At 47.9% G+C, this 20,117-nt stretch overlaps 1 protein-coding gene across 6 annotated transcripts in view; it reads right to left on the reverse strand.

The window, feature by feature from the left end:
* The window catches only part of MCPH1 (microcephalin 1), a 288,454-nt gene that overhangs the window by 45,288 nt on the left and 223,049 nt on the right, over positions 1-20,117 (reverse strand). For all 6 annotated transcript variants that reach the window (XM_062198844.1, XM_062198847.1, XM_062198850.1 and 3 more), the window contains one exon: positions 14,034-14,271. In XM_062198844.1, coding sequence (XP_062054828.1) covers positions 14,034-14,271 — 238 coding nt within the window. The remainder of the gene's footprint in view (positions 1-14,033; positions 14,272-20,117) is intronic.

A 20,117-nucleotide genomic window follows, 5' to 3' on the forward strand; every position in this document is an offset into this window, starting at 1 on the left:
ACTTCTCATCAGAAACCCTACAAGCTAGAAGGGAATGGCGAGACATAGCCCAGGTACTAAGAGAGAAAAACTGCCAGCCCAGAATATCATATCCTGCAAAGCTCTCATTTGTGAATGAAGGTGAAATTAAGACTTTTCATAGCAAACAGAAATTGAAAGAATTTGTTGCCACTCGTCCTGCCCTGCAAAAGATGCTTAAAGATGTGTTACACACAGAAACACAGAAACATGGTCATCAATATGAAAGAAGGTAAAGGAAGGAAACCTCACAGCAAAAGATCATAGGAAGCTCAATTTCTCTTTGACATAGAATTAAACTCTGATGCTCTGTTGGATCAATGTGTTAAAGTAATCTATTATGTTCTCTTGATGTCTGTTAAATTCTAATTGTTCAAAAACAGCTGAATTTTCATTAAGAGCTATGGGTTATTTAAATATGTGCTTATTTTCAAAGATTTGAATAATCACCTTGTAACAATGATCAAATTTGGTCTATGTTATGTCATGATTTTAAGGAATCTTATTTCAACCAGATAGTTTGGATTTTGAGCCTTCTTGGCATTCTTGACAGGCATTCAAAAAATCAAAGTTCCAAACAATCTGGTCTCTAAAATTTCCAGTAAATCTTGGACTTCGGTTTTTCCAGTTTGGGCCCAACTGAAAAAAATCAAAGGACCTATGTCTTTCATCTTATAGAGACACCAACTAATCAGGCTATTTGGATTATATTAGAAGTACCGTCAAGATGTGACATGGTACCAAATTTTAAGTTTGTATAATGGAAAATGCTATTAATACAAATGTTTGAGAATTAAAAGTCTAATGATCTTGTGTTACTAGACATGATAGTTATCTTAATGAGAAAGCCCCAGAGGCCTAAAGGGTTAAATACTTGTAAAATCCTAAGATTTTTTTTTTTTTTTAGTGGGAGATAAAACAGCAAGGTTTATTAGGAAGGAACATCTGTAAGGACGGATGGGCACCTCTCCAGACAGATCCTGAGAGACTGGGGGGGGGGGAGGGAGGAGGGAGGTTTGAGTGGAGAGGTTACACCTGACCAGGCCAGGCCTGCGGCTCAGCAAAGATGCAGAGAGCTGAGCGCGCAGTCCAGTTGAGGCTGGGGGTTTTTAAGGAGATGGGTCTTGCTTCCCCACCTCTGCTCCTCTTGGAACAAAGGGCTTTTTGGATGTAAATAGAAAACTTCTCTTGAAGGTCTGAAACAAAGGACTTTATGGATGCAAATGTTATCAGACCAGAGGAAGGGAGCAGGGTGTTAGAGATGCAGATACTAGGCTGCACCTGGGAGATTGTGGAAAATTTATCAGGCAGGAAGCAGGAGGGGTGAGGGCCTCCACCTGGCAGGTTATCAGGTAGAAGGGGGCAGGGCAGGCAGGATGCGAAATCTAAGATGCTTTCAAAAATACTGTGAAGTAAGCAAGTGCCTCTTGTGGGTTGATGAGTTTATCATTTTAAACATGGAGACTTAAAGTCTTTTGTCATCCACAGTTATATATGATTTGCTGCTCATAAAACTAAAGCGTTGCTGGTTCTGTGTTTAACTGTCCTCCTATAGGTTCCTATGGACTTTTTCCAGCCACTTCTATTGTATTCAGTACTTTGGGATGGCTCTGTAAACAGATGAAGCCAATAATGTATTAACAGTACCAACTGAGAGGAAGTATGGTTAACTGAGGTTACTAAAAAGAAAAAGCAATTCAAATCAATGGCAATCTACAAAAAGAGTTAAAGATTTTAAAAGCTATTATTAAAACTGCTATATTGGTCTATTATGCTATGTTATATGTGTGTACATATTGTATGTCCACATAGGAAAATTTTATTAAGAGTTTTATTTTAATTGGCTTATAGATAAGATTGTCCATAAATTTAAGCTGCTAAAATTAATCAAAGATACATTTTAATTCGTGTGACCTGAATCTCTGCATCCTATGTTTTATACTTGTTGGTAGAAAGAAACTAAAAATATTTTATATGGTTGTGCTTAAGTTTACTGGTTAAACAAACTACACCATGTTAGATATTTAAGAGGTGTTTTCAAATACATGATTCTTAAAATTTATAGAAGGCATTGGACCTTCTGGTAAATGTTTTCTTAAGTTGTTATCTAATGGTTGAAACTATTTGCTAAGTATTCATGTGATATTGCTATTGTCAGCAAGGATCTAGGACTTGCTCCCTCATTTCTCTATTCTAAGCCCAACTTGTTCTTTCATTTCTCTATTCTCCTCAAGGTAGGAAACTAATTCTATTATAAAGGAATCTGTAGGATGCACAATTTAATCTTTAGACCTTATAAAAGAGATGGCTAACATTTTTCTGTAATAGCATAGCCAAAATAAGAACTTAAATAATAATCTCATAGCTAAATTTACTTTGCCATCAGCGAAGTATAAAGTAAATAGAAAAAAACCTCCCTTTCAGACCAAAGGGAAAGAAAGTTTTAAAGTGAGAATATAATTTTCCTCATGGGCATTGTCTACCTTAGAAAAACTACTACAGAACATGCCTGTGACTATAGACTCTTAGTTCAGGCCACCGAAGTTTAGAGATGGGACTTGAGCACTCCCTTGGTCTGCTTTAACACAAACCAGGAGGAAAAGAAAGCTAGGCATCAGAAGCAATGGGTGGCAGGCCTATGAATGGCTGAGCTGTACAGTGATCTGCCTCAAAGAGACCCAACAGGCCAGTCCACTGCAGTGGCTTTCAATGTGGTAAGCCTGGGCTTCAGCAGAAGTCAGCTTGTGAAGAGCCCTGGCAGCTCTGCCAAGAGTTGGATCACTGGAAATGGACCTGCCCTGGAGTCGAAGGATGCCCAGGTCAGAGCCACAGATCTTATTGGCTCTAAGCTGAAAAGCCCTTCACTCAGCCCAACTTCCAAAGTGACCACTGCAGCTGAGGGGACGGCCAAGTAGGGTCAGCAACATTGCAGACAGAACTGTAAATTTCTTGTTAGAGATGCCCCCTGCCTTTACCTGGCCAGCTCTCCTCCAAGGCCAGCCAAGTAATGAAAGTCAACAGAGTGCCTTCCCCTAGGAGGTTCACACCTCCCTTAGGATATACCCCATGTGAAGAGATAGGTAGGTCTGGGCCTCTTAACTTACAAGGCCTAAAGCCCACCAGATTATTATCAAGCCCCTTCTATCAGGTTCTATTTGCCTCTCAATCAGAAAATTTAATTGTAGCTGAGCACCTTTCTTAGCTCCTCTAATAATGACTCTGTCCTTTGTTCTAGACCCTGTCTAGCGCACTTGGGCCTCATTCCTTTGTAATCATGACCTCTACTCTACCACCAATGGCTCTACTCCCAACCTGTGTGTACTGATGGTCCTCTTCCCCACTTAATGTTGTATAATTGTTCAGACCTGGTTAATGCCACTCTTGGGATCATTGGTTACTACCCCACTCTGTCTTTTATGACCTTGTCTAAATATGATCAGAGTAGGCGAACTCGGAAGGCTTCCATAGCCTTGGCAACTCATGACGACAGCCTAGGGTGGTTACTGGCACCATAAACTAGAGTGTCAATTTGTTGGGTCAACAACAGGAGTCATTGTGCACTTGCTTCTCATGTGGGATCTCTGTCCTTAATGTGCTGTACATTGTGATTTAATGCTATAACTAGTACTCAAACAGTATGTTTCACTTTGTGTTTCTATGTGGGTGCAAACTGTTGAAATCTTTATACTAAATTGATCTTCTGTATATAAAGAGAATTGAAAATGAATCTTGATGTGAATGGAAGAGGAGAGGGAGCGGGAGAGGGGAGGGTTGCAGGTGGGAGGGAAGTTATGGGAGGGGGAAGCCATTGTAATCAATAAGCTGTACACTGGAAATTTATATTCATTAAATAAAAGTTAAAAAAAAAACCAGATCTCTCAAATACCTCTGTTCATATATGTCTATTTCTATGAAATTATGTACTTTAAAAGCCTGGGAGATATACTTCCATCTTTAGTGTGGTTACTTTAAGAAGGGGTATAATGAGTTGCCAGCATTGTGGCACAGCGGGTAAGCCACTGAGTGCGATGCTGGCATCCCATATGAGCAGCAGCTCGAGTCCTGGCTGCTCCACTTCCTATCTAGCTCCCTGCAGTGTAACATGGCCCAAGGGCCCGGGCCCCTGCCACCTCTGTGGATGAAGCCCCTGGTTCCTGGCTTTGGCTTTGCCCAGCCCAGGCTGCTGCAGCCATTTGGGGAGTGAACTGGTGGATGAAAGATCTCTCTCTCTCTTTCTCATTTTGCCTTTCAAATACATAAAACAAGTCTTTAGAAAAACAAAGAAAGGGCAGAATGACTGGGGTCGCTAGGCGCTTCTCTGCTATTTGAAGTAAGCATGAATCAATGGTCCTCCCCCCGCCCCCCAGTATTGTAGTAGAGCAAAGTGTTGAGCAAAGAACTGATTTTATTAGATAAACCGAAAACCTAAGTGCAGTCCCTTTGAAAAATCTGTAGTTGTCCCCTGTCTCCTCACTCCTGGCCTGGTGGGCTCCGTGACTGTGCCGAGGCACTGCCCGTGCAGTTCTGGGGCAGTACCCTGGTGGAAGCACCGGGGTGTGTGTGTGTGTGTGTGTGCAGAACAAAACGGCATCTGATGGCTGAGTGGTGGCTGACAGCAGAGGAGCCATGGGCAGCTAGCCCCTCGCAGCTTTGAGTTCCCAAGTGTAAACACACAGAGGAAGACGGTGTCCATGCAGGTTCATTTGGCATCTGAAGATAGCCATGTCCCCAACTTCCAGTGTCATATCATATGACAAGTCCTCCAACACCCAATAAAACATGACCAGAGGACAGACGGTAGGTTCACGTCAATGCGAGCCAGTTTGGGGAGAAATAGGAGCATTAAGTGAACTATATTTGAACAGCTCCAGGACGTTTAGATTGAAAAAAAAACAAAAACAACTTACCAAAGAAACCCCACCACCAACAGTGATGTTTGGCAGGTCTTGGCAGACAACTGTATACAAGTTCAAGTTTACCAGCTGTGCTTCTGTGGGGTCCTATAGCCAGGACATGGAAACAACACGCTGCCAACCCTAATTCTCTGTAGTATGTGGGCAAGTCACTTTATCTGCAGGAAACTCTAACCACCGACAGCCAAATGTGGCTCATGGTACCATGTATGGAGGCTTCAAGAACACGTGGAGCCCTGTTGGAACTTTATCTTCGCCTGACAAAATCAGCTCAGGGGTCCAGGGCTGGGAGAGGCATTGGTGGCCACACAGCTGTGCAGAGATGCAGAGATTCGTGTGGTTCAGGCATCGCATCCACTACCCTGTGGAACAAAGCCACCAGGCCTCCGAGGACATGGAGGCCAGGGGCTGCACTACTTAAGGCATCTCTCAGCAGTAGAGCCCAGTGGTAACACTGCTCCCACAGTCCCTCCCCATCCGGAGACACGGCTGTCCATGGTGTCACTGTCCTCTGCTGGCATCACTTCTCTCCAGAAGCAGTGGAGCAGCCCCTCCTGTCCTCTGCTCAGGGGTCCCCCTTCTGCAGACTGAACAAACCTCAGTCTGTCCGTGCCTCTGACCAAGTGGCATGTGGGTTTTACACACCTCACACACCCTCTGCTGGATGCTTGGGACTCAAGTGTAGGTCTCACCTTCCATTCCTCTCTTTGCCCGACATCCAAACTGACAGTAAGTACAACCAGCTCTGATTCCTATACTTAAAATCCTACAGTGCCATAGCCCTCATGGGTGCTACCCTAGTCTACCACCAACACTGCCTAAAATCCTTTCCCATCCCCTGCTGCTGCTTGCAAACCTGCGCCAGAGGCCCTGGCCCCTGCTTAAAACCCTTCAGGGCTTGCATTTACGCTCACTTCACATTGCCCGCCCAGGCCCCGAGTGGTCTCGGTGGTCCAGCTGACAGCTGGCTGCTTCGCTGGCTTCATGTTCTGCCCCTCCAGCCTCTCGCCCTTCGCTTCAGCTGCCCTAGACTTACTGCTTCCGCTGACCTCTCAGCCTTTACCTGCCGGCTCCCTTGTCCTGAACAGCCAGGGCCACACAAGCCCCTCCTTCTCTTCACCTGGTTCTCAGCTCCAACTCAGCTCCTAGGCAAGGAGCTCATCCCACTGCCACTCCAGACACTCGGATCCTGGCTGTGGCATCTTCTAATAGAAGAACATTTTTAAAATTTCATTTGTTGCCTGTTTTTCCTTAGAATGTAAGTCCCACAGCCAAGGACTATCTCTTGTCAACAGCTACACCTGCAGGCCTGGAATCTGATAGGTGCTCCAGAAACCCTTATTGAGTAAATGAATGAATAACCTGATATATGTATTTTTTCTGCTCTGATATTTGATGGGAGACATTCACATATCTGATGCTTTCCTAAAGATGAGCTAAGAATTCAAGTTGCCTTTGTGCCTGATTCTTTGCACACCAACTTTTGCTGGACATTCAGGGAACACAAGTAGAACTGTATTGTCACAGCGGCCATGGTTTGGGTTTTGGGGTGGGGGGAGGGTTCACATGTTGGGAGGAGGTGGGGTCTAGTGGGAGGGGCACAGGTCGTTTTCTGGAGAGGGCTGTTACAAAAGGAACAAGTCTGGTTCCCACTCCTGTCTGTTTCCTGGCTCACGATGCAATCACGTGTTCCCACCACTGCTATAAACTAAGAGGTGAGGCAGCCAAGGGGCTGCTCTTGCTGGAGCCTGTGCCGTGGTGTTTGGACATTCATGCTGCCCCCCCTACCCCCGGCAAACAGTAAGCTAAGTGAACCCTTTTCTTCATAAGCAGCCTGTGTCATATATTGCATGATAGAGAGGAAAAGCTGACCAATTAATAGGGCTGCCTTCGAATTCATTTACTATTTTTTTCTATACTTATTATAATTATCACTGGTCACAGGTATGCAAATGGCTTCGGTGAATGGATCTTGTTAGCACAATCATGCTGGATTAGTCGTAATAGTTTCCTGATTCTCTTCAATGTTTTATCACATGCAAATAAAACAATTTTTACCTTCCTTTTAAATTCTTTTTAATAATATTTTTACTGCCATTTTACCTGAAAGACACACACACACACACAGTGGGTGGGGGTGGAGTCTTCCATCTGGTAGTTCACTCCCTGCAACAACCCAAGGCTGGATCAGGCTGAAGTTGGGAGCTTGGAAATCATTCTGGGCCTGCCCCATGGCGGGTAGGGACCCAAGTACTTGAGTCACCAACTGCTGCCTCCCAGAGTGCACATCAACAGCAAGGGACTTGCACTTGCACCCAGGTGCTTCCCGATGGGATGCGGGTGTCCCAAGGAGTATCTTCACCTCCCTGCCAAGTGCCTACTCTTTTTTTTGAGGGTGGTGAATGGTATATTCTTAACTCTTCACTTTTATCAATGGCTGAAATTGTTTTATTTTCTATTCTCTAAAAATTACCCATGTTACCTAATTGCAAATTTATTGGCATAAGATATTTTACTGACGCCAGCACTGTGGTATAAGGGGTAAAGCCACCACCTGCAGTGCTGGCATCTCATATGGGTGTTGGTTCGAGTCCGCTCCACTTCTGATCCAGCTCCTTGCTAATGCACCTGGGAAAACAATGGAAGATGGCCTAAGTGTTTAGGCCCCTGCACCCACGTGGGAGACCTAGAAAAAGCTCCTGGTTCCTGGCTTTGGATTGACCCAGCTCCAGCCACTGAAGCCATTTGGGGAGTGAACCACGGGATGGAAGATCTCTCTCTCTGTAACTCTTCCTTTCAAATAAATCTTTAAAAATATAGTTCACCATGCTCCCTTGTTATTTTGAATTTTTATTTCTTTTTTAAAATTTTATTTGAATAGCAGAGAGACAAGACCGAGAAAGATCTTCCATCCACTAGTTCTCTCCCCAAATGCTGGTAACAGCCAGGGCTGGACCAGGCTGAAGCCAGGATCCCGAAACTCTATCCAGGTCCACTACGTGGAGGCAAGGACTAAGTACTTGGGCTCTCACATACTGCCTCTCAGGATGTGCCAGAGCATGAGGCTAAATCAGAAGTGGAGGAGCCAGGATTTGCACCACACACTGATATGGAATTCGGCTGTCAAACACCAGTCTCTCCCTCATAATTTTAAACGTCCTTCCTGTATCTGTAGCTATAGTTCCAATTGGTGTCTCTTTCTCTCCATACAAGGACACCAAACCAACTGATTCAGGGCCCAACCCTCCTGACCTCTGTCACCTTAATCAGCTCTTCAAGGGCCCTGTCTCCAAATACACAATACCAGGAACTGGGCTTTAGTGATTCCCCATACGCATTTAAGGGAGACACAGCTCAGCCTGAAACGTGAGTCCTATAGCTCCAAGGTTCAGCATTAACTGCCTAATATGCAACATCCCCAGAAAGGAACTGAAGTTCAACAAACTCCAAAGACGGTCTCTCTAACAGTCATTACCCAAAGCGTTCAAGAACCAGGTCAATAAGCAAAGATGGCCCAGACCAATAGGCAACATTCTGTTAGGAGGCGGCCGTGAAGTTCCCTTTAAGCCCACTGACCTCCAAGCCCCTTGGAGCTGCAGGGCAGCTGTGGGCACCTGAGCATTCTCCCTCCACACAGCATCTGCAGCAGCTTTGTGACCTGAGCAGCAAAGGCGTCCTGAGGGGGCTCCCAGTCCCAGCCAGAGCAGCACTAGCACACAAAGGCCAGGCTGGCTCCCCAAACCCACGACCACGTTTCTAGCACAGATATAAAAGGCGGCCGTGTTTACAGTACTCCGTATTCTGAGTTGAACCTATATAGCTGTCTACTTTGTTCTAAGCTTTTGTTGTTTTAGGGCGATGGTGAAGGAATATGCTTTTGGCTGGGAAAGGGACAGACAGGGACCTAAGTTTGCAGGCCTTGCATTCCTTATAAATGCTGTCACCCTCCGTGTGTCTGATGAAACTCACATCCAGCGAGCCGAGCTGGATGTCTTGTGGGGTGGGGGATCCGACGGGTAAGGAAATTTCAGAGATAGCCGCCTAGGACCATTGCTTGGCCAATGAACACAGTTAGAGCGAAAGCTCAGGAAATTCATTTGCTAAACACACTCTTTCCAAAGCTAATGCTGAATTATGGCTTTATCAACCAGTAGTTAATTAAAACAAACAAACAAAAAAATTTGCTAACGACATACATGCTTTTCAAAAAGAAAGCCTAAACACACTAGAGGTTGAAATGACAGAATTTCACCAGCTGCAGTAGCTACGGTTCTCCTTAGTTTCCATCTTGGGAGAACAAAGCACAAGTTAGGCTTCATGCAGGCTGGGACTGCTGGGGAGGCTGCTGAGCTCTGGGCCCAGGCTCCGTGGTGAGGTTAAGGCAGGCGGTCCTGTTCAGCGGGCACAGGCAGAGGGGCACGCCTGCTGCTCTCTGCTCTCTCAGCAGACGGCCTCTGCTCCCTGGGGCTGCTTCCTTATCTGTGCCAGGTGCTCTCCAGCAGATCCTCGCATGCTCATGTAAGTACGAAGCTCCACAAAGCGCCACGTTGTTGTGGTCAGCCCCAGGGGCAGCGAGCAATGGCCAGGCTAGCACGAGGAGGGCCCGCTATCAGGGACCTTTCCCCCAAAAAGGGGGAGACAGTCAATCACACCGCGTGCTCTTTCTGAGAAGTGAGGAAATTCAGTTGAGTCTAAACTGTTTTGTTTTGCAAAGCTGCTGAGAATACTACACTGTGTTCCGGCAAGAGCATGAATGAACATCCTATCCCATGAATGCAGCCCACACAATAAAATGGACTGGAAATACGTCTCACGGCAAGGGCCAGGCCAGGCCCGGGTGATTACACCCAGGGGCACAAAGGAAGTGAGCAGAAGCGACCACAGTCCCAAGTCGGACTCCTGACCACTCGGTGCAGAGCTCCATCCCAGGCCCTCTGAATCGGAGCCCAGCCCCAGGCCCCTGCCTGCTCACGTGTGAAATGGGATTTGCATTTCACGGCAGTGCTGGCGGAGCTCCAGCAATCCGAAGATGCTTTCAAACGCAGCATGCCTGAGTACTGGCCGCAGTATTACAGGTGAGGGCAGCGCTGTACTTCCTGGTGCCGGGAATCTGCGTTTGCTTTCCTGTTTATTTTCATGCTCAGTGGAGTGCCCACGACTGTATTCTCTCCCCCAGATTCCCTACTTCTCCTCCTGGCTGAATGATTCATTAAGCGTCTTGGCCCTAGCACAGTGCTGTTTCAGGGAAGGCAGACCCTGGGGAACGAGCAGGGAACGCAATCCCCGCCAGCTCCAAGGCCGGCAGCGTCTATGCCAGCCTCCCTGGAGCGTGTGAGGAAGGGCTGGGGGTGGGGGGAAAGGGCTTATGTTCCAGACGCTGAGCCCTGCTGGGGGCTTAATGCACCCACTCCCACAGGCTGGGGGGGGGGGGGAGGACCTCTGATAAGCAGAACAGTATGTCCGTGACTGTTGGGGTGGTTCAGTTTGACATACGGAGATGCAGACTAAGGAGAGGGACCCAGGGTGGCTGTCGGTGGCCTTGGGGGAGATGCAGCTTTCCAGGTGCCCACCTTTGCCTCCGGCCAAAATGAAAAGAAATCTCTAATGGCTTAAAAAAGAAAAAAAAAAAATCTCCTTCTGGTCCACCTCTTGTGACTTTACTATGTCCCCCAAAACAAAGGCCAAATCGAAGCCATTAAAAAAACCAAACCAAATTGAAGAGGAACGGCAACAGCGGCGTTTTCATTTTGGCAGGTAAGTTACAAATGTGAAAGTGGTCATCGCAAGCAGCTTTCAGGACGACTTCCACTTAATCGTTTTTGTCCAAACTACTCAGAGGAGCTGCGTGGCGCAGCAGCCCGTATGCCTCTCCTCTCGGGACACATTTCATTGGCACGTTTTCAGTACTGCCTTTCATATTCACCACAGAATGACTGCTTTTCTTTTAAATGGCTGCTTCGAAACAGCTTGAGAAGTTCCTAAGTCTCACAACATTTCAAAAAGAAAATATTCTCCAGACAGGTGTGTGTTTGGCCTGGTTGCTAAGACGCCCATGCCCCACACCAGAGTACCTGGGTGCTCCGACTCCCACAGACAGGAGAGAGCTGGATCCACCCAGTCACAACCATAACAGGTGCATGGGGAGTAAACCAGCAGACTGGGGCTGAGAGCGCAAGAGCATGTCTTCTCTCTCTCTCTCTCCCCCCCTCCCCTCCTTTCCTCTCTCCATCTCTTTGTATAGCAACTAAAATAAAACAAATTTTTTTCAGAGAAGTCTTTGTTTTCAAGGTTAACTAGGAGGGAAAAGGTCCTCCAAGATACAGCACTGCTGTGTCGAAGCCTCATGTCTACACCCACGGACACAGTCACTTGGGGACCCTTGGCAGTGCCCACTGTAGACACCTGTGTGCTGTCTCCACGGACTACCACGTGGGGCAAACTGGGTGGAGGTTCTTACTCTGTTTGTAGACGAAGGAACTGGGGTCCAGAGAGAATGGGGGATTTGCTTTGGGTCAGAGGACAGGCAAGCAGCAGGGGCTGGGGGCACAGGAAACACAGTGTACTAGCTCCATGTTCGGTAGGTCTATGCATGTGTGTATAGATAATCTCCTTATCTGTATACAGTTGGAGCCACTGCATCACAACTCAATTAAGAAAAAAAGCAAAATATAAACTTGCAAATATTTGAAAAAGATATGGCCTTACATCTAAGAGCAGGCTGGGGCACCCACTGCATTCGGGGTGCTGCCCAGGAGTCCGGGGTCTTACTTGGTGAGGGTTGTAGTGCAAACTATACTCAGGCTGCCCAGGGCACACACACGTGCACTGTCCCTGAGGATCAGACCAGGACACAAAGCACAGCAGAGGAAAGATGCAAAGCAGGGTCACAAGCCCAGACCCGAAACTCGGACCTCTGAAGGCCTTGTGGAAGTGAGGCCTGTGCGTGGTAAGTCCACCGAGGGCCTGGGCAGGCGGCTGCTCAGCGTGTGATGGGAATGTGGGAGCGAGGGGAGGCCGCCAGCAGTCACCCAACCTGGGCACAGCGCACGGTCCCAGACCTGGGGAGCAGCAGAGTGGACAGTGGCTGCTGACGCCAATCCTTGCACGGTCCATTCCTGCAGCACGACTCTGGTCTGCAGGCGATGTCATTTGGAAACAGGATTTTTTTTAAAGAACAAAACAAGAACCAATGTTTCAGAACACGAGATGTTTTCAAGGTTGTATTCTTGGCATGTAAGAAGGAGAAAACAGCCTTTTGGCTTCTGCACTGGAGCAAAAATCAGTTTGTTTGGTGTTTTTTTATTTTTTTGAAGTAAGTTGCCAGGCAAAAGATAAATTACTCTGTACCACACAGTAAAAAAATTACTTCTGATCTCTGTACTTTAAAAATATCAAAGGACGACCATCAATCATTGAAAAGATTTTCATACAGTGTACGTGGTTCTGTGTGAATGCAGCTTGGACAGTCACGGTATCTACTTATCTGCTAAAAGATAATGCCCATCGAGGGTGAGGAAAACCAGAAGTGTGGGACTTAGAGACGGGGGGAGCACAGAGGGGGAGAGGGAAGCAGGATGTGGGGCTGCAGGGGTGAGGGGGGACACGCAGAGAACCCATCTGAAGAAGCCAGGTGAGGACCAGGGCCCAGCGTGCTGACCCTGGAATCAGTTGTCTGGGCTGAACTGTGTCCCCCCCCAAGATGTGGCCGTTCACGCCCTGACCCCCGCACCTCAGAGAGAGATTTTCTTTGGAGACAGAGCCTTGCAAGGGGCACTTAAGGGGGAGTGAAGTCCTCAGGGTGGCCCTGATCTGACTGCTGGGGCCCACACAAGAACAGGAGGTTAGGGCCTGGTGTTGTGGCACAGTGGGTTACGCTGGCATCCCATGTGAGTGCTGGTTCCAGTCCCAGCTGCTCCACTTCTGATCCAGTGCCCTGCTAAATGTGCCTGGGAAGGCAGCAGAAGACAGCCCAAGTGCTTGCACCCCTGTACCCATGTGGGAGACCCAGGCTCCTGGCTTTTGCCTGGGCCACGTCACTGTGGCCATCTGGGGAATGAGCCAGTGAATGGAAGGTGTCTGTCTGTCTCCCCACCCACCCATTTCTTTGTCACTCTGCCCTTCAAATAAATAAATACAGCTTTTAAGAAGAGATTAGGACCCACAATGAGACGGCAGGGACACCCATGCACAGGGATGAGACCACGAGAGGGCACAGCAAGAAGGCAATGTCTGCAAGCCACTGAGAGAGGCCTCGGGAGGACCTCACTCTGACCGTGGACTTCCGGGCTCCAGAACTGAGGAAACGACCCCTGTTGTTGACAGCACAGCCTGTGCCATCTTGTTACGGCAGCTGGAGCAGACGAACACGATTACCAAACCCCGTGCAATAAGAAACGAGGTCTGTCCCCAGAGTGGGCTCTGCACGGGCTGGCGAACTCCGGCACAAAGGCTGCCGTCTGCCTAGCCGTCCTGATACCACCACCCACTCCTCCTGGTAGCCCCAACACATCTCCCAGAGCAGGCACAACAGACGACAACAGCCTCCCAAGTCAGGCCTTGTCCCAAACTCCCCGTTCCCCAGCCTTTCTGGTAGCGCTGGGCACAGGCGCGGCAGAATCAGCACAACCTGGGCCTTACAGCCACCAGCCCTCTAAGTCTTCACTGCTACCTGAGTGCAGGAGCGGAGTTATCATGAGATCTGCCCGAGAGAAGGGTGGGGCAGGGACCCCCAGGTGTGAACCAGGCGGCCCCAAGTGCCACGTGGCTGGGCCTGCACGGCTCTGAGCAGCTGTGAGTGGACTGTGAGGTGGGAAAGGCCTCGGGTCTGATAAGACTCCCCTCTTCCTTGGGAGCTGCCCTACAGCAGGATGTCCAGGACACTGACATGGCTCTGGTGGGCCACATACCCAAAGGTCCAGGCACCATGGAGGGGCTCGGATGCCCTGCCTCCCGCTGCGGACCCCTGGCCATGTGGCTAAGACCCGAGAACAGAGGCCCTGATGTCAACACTCGACAGCCATGGCCATCCACTAGAGTTCCCCCGGCCACCTCCTATGCGGGTCCCCACCACAGCCCCGTCCGTCTCTGCACCCATGTTCCTACCTAAGACCCATTTTTCCGACAGGTACGTGACTGCTTCTTTCTTCTTCCCGCTGTGAGGCCCAATGAAGATGCTGGCCCGGCTGGGCGCTGGGCTGATCTGACCGCCACACAGGTGCACCAGTTCGCACAGCTTGGCCCTGGGAGGGCTGCTGGCCGGTGAGATGAACATCGGCGGTTGATCGGCAAAGAGGGTCCCCCGGTACTGCCCCTGGGCCATATGGCGCTCGCGACGGCAGACCTGTGGAGAACAGAGGGACAGGGTGAGGTATGGAACCATCCCAGTCTTTGCTTAGCCTGGGTGAGCAGCAGTGAGAAGGTGGTGACAATATTGGTGTAAAACTGACATTTTCCAAAGTGGTCATGAGCACAAATGAACAGGTAAAAATATGTGCAGACTTTCCTATCATCCCAAAGTCTAAACGCAAGCACTGAGAAGGGATCAGTTGTGGAATATAGTAAGGGCAGTGTGTCTACATCCTGTAGATCCTGTGTCAGTCACCAGGGTGACTGGCGCCTGCGAAGGCAGATGCCAGGGTTCCACCCAGGCCAGCGGCACCTGCCTGGAGTCACCAATCCCAGCAGCTCCGGAGCTCCTGACAGCAAGCAGCTATGACGGAATCTAAGAAACACAGTGCATCTGGCCTGGTACTCCGGATGGGGAGAGGGAAGTCCCACAGTCCTGCCTGAAACACAGCAGGATGGGAGGGAAAAGCCTGGAGCTGCCGACCCCAGGAATGAGAGCTATGATGGGAGCAGGTGTGAAACTGCTCCGGCTAACTCTGATGGAACCCTGTCCATCAAAGGGAAAACAGGAAGGCTCGGTCATTTTGAATATGCATTTTACTAAGTATCAATCCATAAAGGCTCCTTTTTTGGTGCAAATGCCCTTCCTTAGAGATGGGTTGTAATGTCTCTTGTAATGTCTAAGCTCAATGCTCAGAGAAATAAGTGGTTTTGGCAGCGGGGGCTGGGTGGTCTGTGGGGAAAGGGCAACAGGGGTCCTTGAAGGAGTGGACGTGGAGGTGGGAGGTAGGGAAGTGGGGGTGACAGGCCCCAGGCCCCAGCATGGCTGGGCAGCCAATGAGCTCCCCGCCTTCACTGCTCTCAGAATCTTTGACAGTGACTTGTTCGTTGCTCTGGGTTTTCAACCGGAGGGTAGACTTGTGGGAAAACCGCTCCAGCACCAGTGGAACCCACCTAGGACATTGGACCAGGGCCACAGTGCTCCCTTCTCTCACCCCCTGCTCTGACTTAGCACCAGACAGCTTTCGCCCAACTCCAGTGCCAGCGACTGGACCTGTGCCTATTTCTGGACAGTGGAAAAGTTGTTAATTCCATCTTGCAGATAAAGGCACTGAACTGAAGCTTTGCTTTGGCTAAATGGCGAGGCAAGTTACAACAAAACACTCCCTTGGTGAACCTCTGGACCAGTGCTGCGTGGATGAAGAGGTCAAGAAAGACGATCCTTCCTGCTAAGGCAGGACACAGCTGCATATTTAAAAGCACCGATTATAAAAGTGATTGATAATGGCAACGATACATGAGCACGTAAAATAAACAGTGCGATTTCTTGCCTTGGACACTGCTGCGTTACTCCAGTCCCTCCTGCCTCCTCCTCTCTGGTGTCAGAACACTGACTTTTTCCTGGGGGTGCCAGCCCCTGTACAGCAGTGTGTCCTCACAAAGGCCCTTCCCAGCCCATGGAGAGACTCACGATTGGGCCACGCTCATCAGGGTGATGTCATTTCCCTTGCAAACAACACAATCCTGACCCATGTGACCCAAGAGTAAGGCTGCTGTGGGATACTGGGAGGTTTCTTCCTTATTATAATCCGACAAATGAGCAAATCTCCTCTCTTCCTTGCTGGGCAAGGTTGAATCTCCACGTGGTATGTGGCCTTACTGAAGCCATCTGAGGCCACAGACAGGCTGAACATGGCCCAGATGGGGTGCCCCGACTCTGGAAAACACATTCCAAGTCCCTACACCTACAATGCCAGAGCTTGTCCTTTTTTTTTGTACTTTTAATGTCAGGAGAGAATTCTTTTTTTTTTTTTAAAGATGTATTTATTTATTTGAAAGTCAGAGTTACCCAGAGAGAGGAGATGCAGAGGCAGAGGCAGAGGCAGAGGCAGAGGCAGAGAGAGAGAGAGAGAGAGAGAGAGAGGTCTTCCATCTGCTGGTTCACTCCCCAACTGGCCGCAACGGCCAGAGCTGCTCTGATCTTAAGCCAGGAGCCAGGAGCTTCTTCTGGGTCTCCTACATGGGTGCATGGGCCCAAGGGCTTGGGCCATCTTCCACTGCTTTCCCAGGCCACAGCAGAGAGCTGGAGTGGAAGTGGAGCAGCTGGGACTCAAACCGGCGCCTATATGGGATGCCAGCACTGTAGGCAGCAGCTTTACACACTATGCCATGGTGCTGGCCCCAGGAGAGAATTCTTACAGCAATTTTTTATTGATTTGCTTCCAGAAGCCAAGGCCCCAGCCACTTCCCAGAGTTAACCACAGTTAAGGGTTTGCTGTGCATTTTTCTAAATTCTGTAAAATGCACATGCAAGTGTGGTGTACACAAACACACACACACACACACACACACACATATATATATATATATATATATATATATATATATATATATACAGACACATATACACATTTAAGTCCTTCTTTTGCTACATGGATAAATACTAAATCAAGAGAGAGATACCAAGATGGTGGAATAGGCAGGGAGCTTACTGTTCTAGTTTAGGGGAAGATATTAAAAAAAAAAAAAAAGTGTGAACAGAGTGCAATCTCAGGGAAGAAGTTAGGGAAAACAGCAGAGGAAACTCCATAAAAATTAGAGGAACCCTGTGGATCTACATGGAGGGTGTAGAGGGTGTAGACACACACAACAGCCGAGAACCTCAGCACCAGCTTTGGAGAGTGAGGAGAGACCAGACTGCAGCAGCCCAAGCCACTGGTGATGAAGCTGCAGGAAGAGCCTGAAGTGAGTCCAACTTGGAATCCTGTCAAGGACAGCATACCTGCCAACATAGAGGGAAAAAAAATACAGGCACGTTTCTGTCTCCCCGACCACCAGGCACTGGCATCCTCTAACTAGCCGAGAGGGGGCAGGTACTGTTTTTGTGCCAGTTTGTGTCCGTGTGCCCAGCAAAGAGCCGAGAGGAGGTGCCTGAGTCTGGCTGGGAGAACTGGCAGGGGCCTGGGAACTCATGACTGTGGAAGCCTTGTGTGCTGGGACTGTGAAAACACTGTGGCTGTGTGGGAGGGTGCAGGGTGTGGCTGAGACTTTGGGCAGTCACTCTGGGTGGCTCCACACGTGGGGCTCCCTGATCCCCTGGTGAGGGTCATTGCTGTGGGATTCATGCTCACACCGAGGACTGCATGGATTCTTTGTGCGTTTCTTGTGAGAGTGCAAATGAATGTTATACTCACTGGGGCTAGCGGCAAGGCATTGGCCTCCTTGGAGAAGAGAAATGAATGCAAGACTACACCAACAAAGCAGATTAAACCTGCTGCCCGCCCCACTAAAAAATAAAAGAGATTTATTACACCCAATTTGGGTGTCACCTTGGACACCCCCCTCACTCTGGAGCACTGAACAGAGCTCCCTGGCCACATCAAGTGCACACCTCAGGATATTCACTGAAAGAGCAGACACTTTACTCATCCATAGAGGCATAGTCCAAAAATGAAAGCCATCACAGGGGGGAAAAAAAGCCAACAAGTGTCTCCACAAATGCCTAAAAATAAATGCAGCAATTCAAGAAACAAGAATAAGCAAGACAACATGATGCCTGCAAAGGAACACAACAATACTTCAATACCAGAATGTGAAAACAAAGAGACTGAAGAAATGCCAGAAACAGAATTCAAAAAACTGATCATAGGATTACTTAGAAGTAATCAGAAGCAAATCCATGAATTAAAGAAATCCAGGTCGGCACTGTGGCTCACTTGGCTGATCCTCCGCCTGCAGCGCCGGCACCTCAGATTCTAGTCCCGGTTGGGGCGCCGGGTAATAGTCCTGGCTGCTCCTCTTTCAGTCAAGCTCTCCGCTGTGGCCCGGAGGCGGGGGGGCATCGGAGGATGGCCCAAATGCTTGGGTCCCTGCACCCGCATGGGAGACTGGGAGGAAGTACCTGGCTCCTGGCTTCGGATTGGTGCAGCGCTGGCCATGGCGGCCACTAGAGAGTATTGAACCAATGGAGGGAAGACCTTTCTCTCTGTCTCTCTCTGTCTATAACTCTCTCTCTCTCTCTTTCTCTCTCATTGTCTAACTCTGCCTGGCAAAAAAGAAAAAAAGAAAAGAAATCCATACATAACAAGAATGAACACTTTTTCCCCATGAAATTGAGATTTTAAAGAAAAATCAAAATGAAATATTGGTAATGAAGAATTCAATAGATCAACTAAAAAGTGTAGTGGAAAGCCTTAACTACAGACTCTGTGGCAGAAGAAAGAATATAGTAATTAGAAGAAAAATCTATGGAAATTTTACAGTCAGACAAAAAATAGGAGATAGAGTGAGAGAGAAATAAGAAGAAATTAAAAAACTAAAAAAACAGGCTGGCGCCGTGGCTCACTAGGCTAATCCTCTGCCTTGTGGCGCCGGCACACTGGGTTCTAGTCCCGGTCGGGGCACCGATCCTGTCCCGGTTGCCCCTCTTCCAGGCCAGCTCTCTGCTGTGGCCAGGGAGTGCAGTGGAGGATGGCCCAAGTGCTTGGGCCCTGCACCCCATGGGAGACCAGGATAAGCACCTGGCTCCTGCCATTGGATCAGCGCGGTGCACTGGCCTCAGCGCGCCTACCGCAGCGGCCATTGGAGGGTGAATCAACGGCAAAAGGAAGACCTTTCTCTCTGCCTCTCTCTCACTGTACACTCTGCCTGTCAAAAAAAATAAAAAAATAAAAAAGAAAACTAAAAAAACAAGTGTTGGAGATGAATGAGATACTATCAAACAACCCAACATATGGGTCTTAGGAATTCCTAAAGGCGTAGAAAGAGAGAATGGATTAGAAGGCCTTTTTAGTGAAATAATTATAGAAAAAGTCCCTACTTTGGAGAAAGAAAGGGATATCCAAGCACAGGAACAGGAAGCACATAGAACTCCTAACAGACAAGACCAGAAAAGATCCTCAAGATACATTGTAGTCAAACTCTCCACAGTAAACCATAAAGAAAAGATTCTAAAATGTGCACAAGAGAAATGCCAGATTACTTTCAGAGGATCTCCAATTAGACTCACAGATGACTTTTCATCAGAAACCCTACAGGATAGGAGAGAATGGTGAGATATATTCCAAGCCTTAAGAGAAAAAAGAAAAAACTGTCAACCTAGAATATTGTACCCTGCAAAGCTCTCATTTATGAATGAACATGAAATAAAGAACTTCCATAACAAATAGAAACTGAATTTGTCACCACTTGCCCAGCCTTACAAAAAGATGCTTAAGAATATGCTACACACAGAAACATGGTCATCGATATGAAAGAAAATGAAGGCAGAAAATCTCCCAGTAAAAGTACAAAGGAAATTCAAAGTAAACAATAGGAATATTTATGGGAAAATGGCAGGACCAGGTCATTACTCATCAATAGTCACCTGGAATGTAAATGGCCTCAACTCTCCAAAAGACACAGACTGGCTGAATGGATTAAAAAACAAAACTCATCTATTTTCTGCCTACAAGAAGCACATCTCACCAATAAAGATGCATGCAAACTGAAAGTGAAAGGATGGAAAAAGATATTCCATGCTAACAGAAACCAAAAAAGGGCTGGTGTAGCCATCCTAATACTTGACAAAATAGACTTTAACACAAAAACTGTTGAAAGAGACAAAGAAGGGCACTATATAATGATTAAGGGATCAATTCAGCAGGAATATGTGACTATAATAAATGTACATGCACCTTATGACAGGGCATCTGGCTATTGAAAAGAAATGTCAATAGATCTAAAAGGAGACATAGACTCCCAAACAATAGTATTGGGGGACTTCAGTACTCCACTTTCAGCAATGGAAAGATCAATGAGATGGAAAATCAGCAAAGAAACAGAATTTATCTACACTACAGA

This window comes from Lepus europaeus, chromosome 8, assembly GCF_033115175.1.
Source record: "Lepus europaeus isolate LE1 chromosome 8, mLepTim1.pri, whole genome shotgun sequence".
NCBI classification, from domain to species: Eukaryota; Metazoa; Chordata; class Mammalia; order Lagomorpha; family Leporidae; genus Lepus; species Lepus europaeus.